Below are 9,793 nucleotides of genomic sequence, written 5' to 3'. Positions count from 1 at the left end.
CGCCAAAATACACCAGTTTTTTAATGTGGACATGTCGTATTGGATCTAATCTCCAGTTACAGCAGTGGTCGGCAAACTATTTTTGCCGCGGCCCAAAGTACTCTTTTCAGAGCTATTAAAGGTTCACTACGTAAAACCACTACGAAAAGTGGCGGATATTTGGTTTTAAGGTGAAATATAAGACGGCGCCTTATGCCCAAAACACTGCTATGTTTTGTAGTATGTAAAACACACTATAAAACAAAGATTATACGCGCGAAGCGCAAAACTTTTTCAATTACATAGAGTTAAAGTTGAAAAAAATATAGTTCGACAGGCTCTCAGGACCACATTTGGCATGTGGGCTTTTCCAAGCTGAGCCAATTTAGGAATTCTATGACACACTAACTTTTAAAATAAAGTGCAATGAATGTACGGCTATCACGCGGCCCACAACTAAATGATATCACTAAACTATTTAAAACTAACTCGCGGCCCACTAAAAATGGCTCTGCCTCTACGGCTCACAGTTTGCCGACCACTGAGTAATACTGACGTCCATACGTTTCATTGGAAGATGGAGCTGCTTTGCAAATTTGTTCTGGGAAACTAATGGACTGTACCAAGCAATTCAAGAAGAGGAGCAAAAAACAAATCGGAATGTGAATTTATTGGATGGCTTGCAGTGTTAGAAGCCGCAATTCAGAATTTTAGTTCTGTAAAAGAAGTTCTAGTTTTTGGCATTGGTTTTGTTTTAGGTAGGCCTATAGTCTACTTTTAACCACTTGATTTTTATGTGTTATATTTCTAAGCTAAATATACCGCCTTTCAGACTGTTGTGTTTTAAGTCTAATACTTTAGTTTAACCTGTTACTGAGTTAAATAAAATATAATAATGTAGGTGTTTTAAATTTACCCTGCAGCAACTGTAGCGGGCTTGGGAAAAAAAGGTGTTCTTAATTTTGGAGTAAGATATACGTGCACAAGTTTTCCACTATATTTAATGACGTATATCTGCTTCTATTTGCGGTTTAAAAAACGCATAGAACAAGAGAAACGTCGACTTAATTGTGATAGTAGAGCTTGATTTGCTTTATTGATTACGTAAAGTTGTAAGAAAAATACGTACAATATTATGAGTGGCATTTCTTGGTAAATCTCTTTACAGGATTATAAAAATTTAAATGGCGGAAAAATGTTCGGGAAAAGTGCATTCTTTTTATTGAATTGAGATGGTAAATGTGTTTAATCGAGGAAGGCCTACGTTATATTAAGCTGGGGCAGACAGTTTTCGAGTATGGTGCATAATGTAGATTCCATCTTGAAAAGCATTCAACTGTGACATCTTACAAGGGCGATAAAGTGCGGAAAGAGGTTCGTTGCAGGTGAGCTGAAACACAATCAAACAAACTGTTACTCACTTCAAGCAAAGTGGTTTAAAATATAGTTCATTACCCGGGAATTTGTATCGAATGCTAATATCTACTAAATTTTAAACTGGACGGCAATTTTATAGAGATTAATACAAATTATGTTCAACAATTATAACCTGAAAACCTTGACAAAAAATGCAACATACGCCCTGCGATATCCATTCAGTTATCTGTCCCTTCACGAAAAAAATGGTTACCGCCTGGATAAGATCTCTATGTTTTGGCTAATTTTATCATTTAAATCGAGCAAGAGTAATATTTATTCAGAAAAAATCAATTAAATCAGTTCAAGCATATATCATCTTCATAAACTTCATTCTTAGTAAGTAAGTTGTGTATTGGTGCAAATAGTGTTATTTTAGTCTCACCCATTGTGGCAGCGCCGAACACTGAACCCAGTAGAATGAGTAGGGAGGCAGCCCAGCATAGGAAGTAGCTGTAGCCATACGAAGCAACCAGGACTGCGTTTTCACTATAGCCGGTGTACACTGCCCCGCCGGTCACCAGAAGAAGGGCTGGCGAATAATAGAGTGTTTAGAGAGTCGAAAAAGCGGTTTTACAGAAATCAACGCTAATTAATTTGAGGCAATACTGAATTTCAACCTTACATAATAGAAAATTTACTTTGAATATTGTTTGCAAAATGTTTGTTTCGTAATTCTGAAATCTAAGATGTTATTAGATTTGAAACTCTGTTTCAATTTTGTTATTCTTTACATCTGTATACCAATAATAAAATTTTGTAATTTCAACGATAAAATTGTATACAAAATGATTAAAGCATAGACTTTGGCTGATGAACCATAACATTAACGGTGTTTAGTTTTTTTAGGTCAATTTTTGTCATTTCGCATATTTTTGTATTTACTTTTAATGTTGTTATATGGAGACCGACGTTTCATTTGGGATCTTGCTTTCTACAGTTCAAATAAAATTTCACAAAGATTACAAAAGCAGACTTCTAAATAAACCTCGACACAAAAGTTTTTATAAGAAATGCTAACTTTAAAACTAAACACTGACATTTTTTGTGGTTAATTACCTGAGACTGCCGATGTTAAAATAGCGATTCTGACAGGAGCAACTTGTTTCTTGATGACGCCAAATAAAAGGCTCAAGACTGAAACGAATTGAAAAACAATCGCGCAGATTATCAGAGCTGCTGTCGCCTCCACGTAACCTGTAAAAAGCGGAACGAAGTTCAAATGCTTATCACAACTGTGCAGACCAGTGCTCTTCAACCTTTTTGGTTTGGTGAACCCTTAAAGTTGTTGTGACGAACTCATGCACCTGTTTACTTAAAAGGTAAACTGAGGTAAAAAGCTATATGAAAACTTATTACGCATATCAATATCAACATGTCAATTAAACCGAGCGGAGCTGACGAGTTTCACACGCTGTTGGTGAGAGTTCGATTATGGCTGCAGCTGCTTGCGAGGACTAATGTAATTTTACCAGAACACATAAAAAATTATACATGACGTCACAAAGTTACGTCATAAAGCAAGTCACCAAAACAAACCGCGTAGGTTCGTATCATCTCATGCGCAAATATTCTACGGAAATCTTAAGTTAAACACATTCCAAGAAGTTGCGACAAATAATTGACAACAAAATAATGGGAAGAAGCCTATCAAAACTTTTCGGCTTGTGCAGCGTTTCGACAATCTTTATTTTACCGGTAGGCTCGGCTTACTTTCAACAGTTATTTAAACTCTTAGCAACTTAATGGACTGTTCTGTCGTTAGAAACCTCAACGACAAACATTTACTTGTGATTAAGTTTAAAAACACCAGAGTACAATCATGACTTTTTCGACCACTGCCCACCTTTTGTGTTGGGTGATTTGTAGCAGATTCCTTCCAGGCAAGTTTTGAACAAACCGGTGTTGAAATCAGCGATTCCTGTCTCGTAACTCCACCAATTCGTGGCCACCGACACAATACTTAACAAGATAGCAGCCGACAGCATAACCACCGTGATCACAACCCGAGTGTCCATCTCGACGTATTATTTGGACACGATTTAATACACAGAAGTCTAAAACAAAAGTCCAGTAGCCTATAACAATTTTTGTTTAAAACACGAAAGGTTAGTATTCGGGAAATGACATACTTCTAGGAATCTTCGATAACATCGGAGTTAAGTGGTTTATAAGTCAAAGTAAACATTTACAGAAAAGACTTAATAAGTCAAGTAACAGTGGCGTAAGTGCACCCAAGTCATTATTACACTGGGTATTTCAAATGTATCTCGGCACAGTTTTAGGTACCACTACTAGCATATAATATTAAATTAATTATTCAGTTAAACTTTAATTTGTTTCGTAACGATTTTATTAAAACGTAAACAAGGTTCACAGACCGCTGAGAGGCAAGCCATGAAAGGTTGAGAACCACAGAACTAGTGTCCGACACATCAAACTAGATCTTTGGCAAAATGCGTTAAATAACGTCGTTTTTATGCTCAGAGAAGCAATTTAAAAGAAAAAGACACGTTGAATCTGTTTTTGAGCCATAATTTAGCAACGTACAATTATTCTAATTCTTACAAAACATCTCGCTGTTATTTTAGATTTTAGTTTTAAATGCTACTAACCCTGTATATTTACAGTCCAAAAAACAATAGCAACCGTAAGTATGCACACACATCAACACAAGATATAGATACGAGTCCTGTAGAAACTGGCTGTCAGCTGTCACAGGAAAGTTTGGTTAATGTTCGAGTTAGGCAAAACGTCAGAAAATCACAAAACGTTTATTATAAACAAACGTAAACTATACTTGCTTAATCCGGATATTAACCAAAAGCTCTAAATTTTATCCTTAGCCCTCGATTAACATAAATATACGCAGGTTAAATTTCCATCCTAGTCTAAAAGCAAACAATAGTTTGTCCTACCTAAAAGCATAGCAAGTAGCCTTTTGCCAGCAAGCAAATTTATCACGAGATTTATGAGGTCATTCATTGTTATGCTGAGCCAGAGCTGCTGGGATTTTTTTAATTACGTCATGAATAATTTATGAAGATTGCTAATATTACTCGCATCACACCAGATCCCAATATGTTTCAGATTAGCTGAAATCTTATTTGTAAAGCCGTACATAGCTTTCATGTTTGTAGCACCGTTTTTACCAAACACGCCATCACGTTTTTATAATGTTTGACTTTGGTGTTCGCAAAATGTTTTTAAGAGATCGCAGATATTTCATCCAAGTACTGACTGATAATTTTCTACTGTAGTTACACAAATAGGCTAAATTGTATTAGCCCGTTTCGATCCTTTAAAGTTTAAAACAACTACGAACACACTGTTTGCAATACATCCTGATTTTGCAAACAGTGATGTGACGAATTTCGGTGCTAAAGTGAACTCTGCTGACGCATCTCAGCGCCAACTCTACTAACAAAATTATTCTGTATAGGAATAAACTCAACTCTAGATACACGTTTACCAACCTAAGTTGGGACACAGGCTGTCGACAATTAAAAAAAAGTGCCTTCCATTATATACTGCTTGTGCAATATCGTCGGTGCTAATTAAGTTCTACCACAATTACTCCATTGTTGAAAAGCGTGTAATGAGTGGGGAATGTCTAGCTTTGCGACCTAATAATGCGCTGCACGACGATAACAAAATCTCTTTATATTTCGCCATAAACTGTACTAATGGAATCAGGAGCAACTTGCATTTAGTAACACCTTTTCCTGGTGCTCTTTTTAAGTCCTTTTTTTTTAAGTCCAATTGTTTTTAGGACAGCGGTTATATTCGCCGAAATCAATCATATAATATTTTGAAGTCAGATTCCAACTCGTGATTTTGACCATGCATGATCTACATGCCACTAAATTCCAAACTTCTAACCTAATGTGAGACGAAAATTAGTTATAAAAAGTACTCAAATAGGGTTCATCAAACTATTTCACTCCCTTAAACTGCGTCCAAATTCTACATAAGCATAAATTCTCAACAAAAATATGTTGCGCGCATTTTCCGGGATATTTAATACCTTTAGGCAGAAACTTAACCGAAGGTGTAATGAAACAAAACACCTTATAAACTTCTATTTGTATTACAAAAAACAAGTAGCTTATACAAATGGAAGTAGCTTTTTTATGTAAATCAACTTACACTAATCGAGCTTAAACGTTTTACAAACGGAAACGATTGACTTTATTGCACCGGCACACTGCTTTGTGTTGTGTGTGCCTGCAAGCTACTATTACTGTCGATTCCATTAGTTTCAGATGGAAATGAATATGACTATGAACATTGTTCTTGACCTAAATTTAGGTTTATGTCCTAATATATTTACTGTGACTTTACACAATTCAAGGCTCACATTAAATGAAATAAAATGGCCAGCAAACCCACACCGCTGACGTAAATGAGCAAAACTAGGGAAAACACGATTTTTGACATAATTGATTCTTTCTCCTAAAAATCACTAGTCTAGCATATGTTGGCAGCCACAAATGCTACCTCTTGTAAATCTTTTTTGTGCAATACAATGCATTACTTCGTACAATTTCTCACAAATGTTGCTGTCCAACAAAGCCCTTTTAATTCAGTGTTGTAAAGAAGTGGTTTTAAAATGACTTATTTGTCCCAGTCAAGTAATTTGCAAAATACTGTTCAAGTCAATTAAATTCATTTTTCGCAAATATCAAGTAAGTCTCCGCAAAGTCATTGACAAAGCAAGTCAAATTCAAGTCACAGCATTGCATCAAAAATGAAATTTTAGGGCAGGGGCGGGCAAAGTGCGGCCCGCGGGCCGCATGCGGCCCTTTGCTATTTTTTGTGCGGCCCTTTGCCTTCTTCCAGATATTTTTCCCTAAATAAGGGTATTTTGTGCGCACCAATGTTGGAACTTTTGCTTTTTCAGTTTCCTGTTCAAAAGTGCAATGTAACCCATAGGCTACACTAATGCAGTTGTTGAACTCGAATGGGAAGCATATATTACAAAACAATCTTTATTCATAAAATTTTACTTGCGTCGTGTTGGTATGATAAAGAATTGTTTTGCAACAATTACACTTGTCTGCTACGACTTTTGCCGCGCATATTGACTGAAATGTTATGTTTAAAAACTGGTTTTGAATTATTGCTGTTAAATAGTTTGCGTCTATGCACATCTGGCCTGGAACCAAACATTGACCAGTTGGTTCAAAATATCCAACAACAGCCTTCTCACTAACTTCTATTTGAACATCCACAGGTGCGTCTGCTATGATATTTCATATTCACTTGTACTTGTGTTTTTCTAAAAGCTAAAAATATCAATTAGTGTTTATTTGATGTGCGGCCCTCCTGTAAGCATTAAATTTCCTAACTGGCCCTTGTGTTAAAAAGGTTGCCCGCCCCTGCTTTAGGGTAACATAAAAAGAATTGGGGAAAGATACAACTAAGGTTAAAGCTGCATGATCAGTGCACTGTAAAAAACGTGTTTTTAAAAGGTTTAATGTGGCCTGGATAATATTATATATCATATAGTAAATAGTAGGCCATTTGTGCAAACAAAACCTACACCAGTTGTAGCTACTTTTCTAGGTGCCAGCTGACTAAATGTGGCCACTCTTCGGCCTTTCTGGCTCCTATCACCTGATTTATTGTTTTGTGTATTTTTTGTTTGTTAATAAGTTTGATTGAAATACCCACTTTATTTCAATTACCTCCTAATCACTACAACAATAACATTTTTCTTTTTTTTTCTCAAAAAATATAGGCCTTTAATATAAATATGTTAAATATGAAAGATGCCTAAAATGTTTTAAGTGGTTGAAATAGAAAACACTTACTTAAGTTAAAAATAAAATGTCTTCTAAATTAGTTTTGTGATGTCAAGAACATATTTTCAAAGAACGCACAATAGCAACCAACAAATGATTTGCAGGTAAAAGTGTAATGGCATAGAAACTACATGATTCTACTACAAAAGCATAAGATAAGTAATACAACAAAACCAAGTACAATGTTTATCTGGCATAGCTTTAAAAGACTGCAAGTTAACTTATACAGGAAAGGCAATATGTTTGGAACAAAAGTAAGAAATAAGAATGTAGAAGACAGCAGTAATCCAGCAATATCAAATATTAAGGAAATACATACATTTTATGTAGAAGTAAAATATATATATGTATTGCTAAAAAGGCATAATTAGTACATCTGAAAAAGAAAGCTGTATTAAAAAAGTGGTTTTAAAAAATAGGCAGAAGAAATTAAAACAAATAAATTAAAAATCAGTGAACTGCAATGTGAAAAACCCCTGTTGGAAACAACTACACAGTTTAAAAGATGTGGCAACAAATGGCTCAAAGAGAAGAAAAAAATTAGAAGTGCTAGAAAATACTAACAAAACCTTGCAATCACTATACACTGCATAAGACTATATATATTTTTCTATAATTCCTTGAGATATTGCATTAAAACAATTAAACATGTAAAAGGCGAATTTCAGTTTAAAAAACGGTATTTAAAATTGCCAAATAAACCATTGACTATTGGAAATTAGATTAACCATCATGTCTCTACTAAGTAGCATTTTGCAAATCTCTACTAAGTAGCATTTTTGCAAATCTCTACTAAGTAGCATTTTGCGAATAAAAAAAATCAGTACTGGGATTTAATAGGTGACATAATATTGGGCATAAAATAAAAAAGTGCATACAAAAATATTTAATATACTATTTACTACTTATCTAATGAGCAAACAAAACACAATAAATTCAATATATATTTTTGGTAATTATAGGTAATACATAACACTCACAGTACAGGTTTAGGTAATTTACTGATATAAAAGCAAACAGCACTATGATTTGCTATACTATGGCCTGCAAAATACACCTTAATCATTTAAATCAGGTTTCAGGATACGGAGACAATCTCCTACTAAGTGCATACTACCAGTGATAAAAACTTGTAGATGGTCAGATCGAACAGGCACAACAGTACGCTCGCTTTGTAGTGTAAGTGAACTAGCACGTTCATAGAGTTCATTGTCCAGATTCTTTGAAATCCAAGCCATTGCATCGGCGATACAGCTGAACACTAATGCATCACTGTCTGAAACCTTTGTATTATTTGCCTCACAAACTGCTTTCCATATGTTTTGATTTTCGTTGACTTGTACCAAGCTATTTTTCTTAGAAACGCGCAAGTTATTTTGGTCACTGAAATCAGTTTTACGCAAAGTAGCAATGTTAGGGACAAAAAGCACACTTTTGAACCCACATGGGTATAACTGGGTCAGTAGTTGGTAAGAGTCCCTCTTTTTTGTTACATTAAATATAAGGACTTTACTGCAAGATTTTTCAAGAGATAACTCTTCCAATTTAGATTGATCCTGAAACCATTTTTGGGCGCAATCAATACTTTCGGCTGTGTGAGCACCATCAAGGTAAAATGTCATTGAATTAAACTTCAAAACCTGAGCTCTACCATTCCACTGGCAATTTAAAAGCCCGGTAAGTAAGCCTTCACTCAAACAACTTTGATTTATTGGTAAAGTATCAGGCCTATGTGTTTGCAACCAATAACCTGCAAGTTGTATCGCAAGGGTTGCGTTAATCTTTTGATAAGCACTAGACAAACCCAAAACTATTTCCTGCTTTGATTGTGATGAATACGCTGAAAAATCTGGCGCAACAGTTAACTGCGAGCCTTTGTCAGCTGCTACTTTCTTAATTACATCTAACCCAGTTTCTGGCTGTTGGACAGTAAAGACAGAAACCCCAGGCTTAATTATCCCCGCTTTATGGTTTGCGATGGAGGAAATAGTTTTGCCCAGAATGTTGGTGTGATCCAAACCTAAAGATGCGATCCCGCAAACCGTGGGTTTTAAAACAACATTTGTGCAATCGTAAATTCCCCCAATACCAACTTCCACAACTGCGACCTGCACTTTCTCGTGCTTAAAAACATAGAATGACATCAAAGTTAGAAAGTAGAAATACGAGGGAAACTCCGGGTCAAACTTTTCTTTCGACTCCAGCAACAATCCATGCACTTCCCAAAAGTATTTTACAAAGAGAGCTTTCGAAATAGGTTTTCCATTTAAACGAATTCTTTCCCTTGCTTCTATAAGATGCGGTGAGCTAAAGAACCCAGTTTTAACTCCGTGCTGCCTTAATATACTCTCCACAAATGCACAAGTGGACCCCTTACCTTTGGTTCCTGCAACATGAACGATGTTTAGGTTTTGTAAATCTTCGTCGCTGACTTGTATTCTTTGAAGAAACTCGTTCATTGCAACCAACCCGAAGCCTTTATATTTCTTGCTAATGGACATCATCCCGTTGCATTGAAGCTTGTTCAAAGCGGCCACAGTCTTGTCGTAATTTCCATCGGTCATTTCGCGAACTTTTTGCACAAACCTGGG

The 9,793-nt window shown here is 35.6% G+C and overlaps 2 protein-coding genes across 2 annotated transcripts; both read right to left on the bottom strand.

Moving 5' to 3' along the window:
* Positions 1–820: 820 nt before the first annotated feature.
* LOC146146441 (uncharacterized) lies at positions 821–3,460 on the bottom strand. Its single transcript, XM_083390358.1, has 4 exons — positions 3,242–3,460; positions 2,455–2,592; positions 1,781–1,927; positions 821–1,369 (listed from the first exon to the last, which is right to left on the bottom strand). The coding sequence occupies exons 1-4, from the start codon at positions 3,411–3,413 to the stop codon at positions 1,326–1,328; spliced, it is 501 nt and encodes a 166-aa protein (XP_083246484.1). The 5' UTR covers positions 3,414–3,460; the 3' UTR covers positions 821–1,325.
* Positions 3,461–7,308: 3,848 nt separating this feature from the next.
* Positions 7,309–9,793, bottom strand: LOC146146440 (folylpolyglutamate synthase, mitochondrial-like). The gene is made up of 2 exons (XM_083389908.1): positions 9,422–9,793; positions 7,309–9,325 (listed from the first exon to the last, which is right to left on the bottom strand). Exons 1-2 carry the CDS (start codon positions 9,764–9,766, stop codon positions 8,261–8,263), a joined length of 1,410 nt encoding a protein of 469 aa, XP_083246034.1. The 5' UTR covers positions 9,767–9,793; the 3' UTR covers positions 7,309–8,260.

The sequence above is a fragment of the Ascidiella aspersa genome, chromosome 5 (assembly GCF_963924565.1).
Source record: "Ascidiella aspersa chromosome 5, kaAscAspe10.2, whole genome shotgun sequence".
Classification (NCBI taxonomy): Eukaryota; Metazoa; Chordata; class Ascidiacea; order Phlebobranchia; family Ascidiidae; genus Ascidiella; species Ascidiella aspersa.
This window is presented reverse-complemented; position numbering and strand designations above follow the sequence as displayed.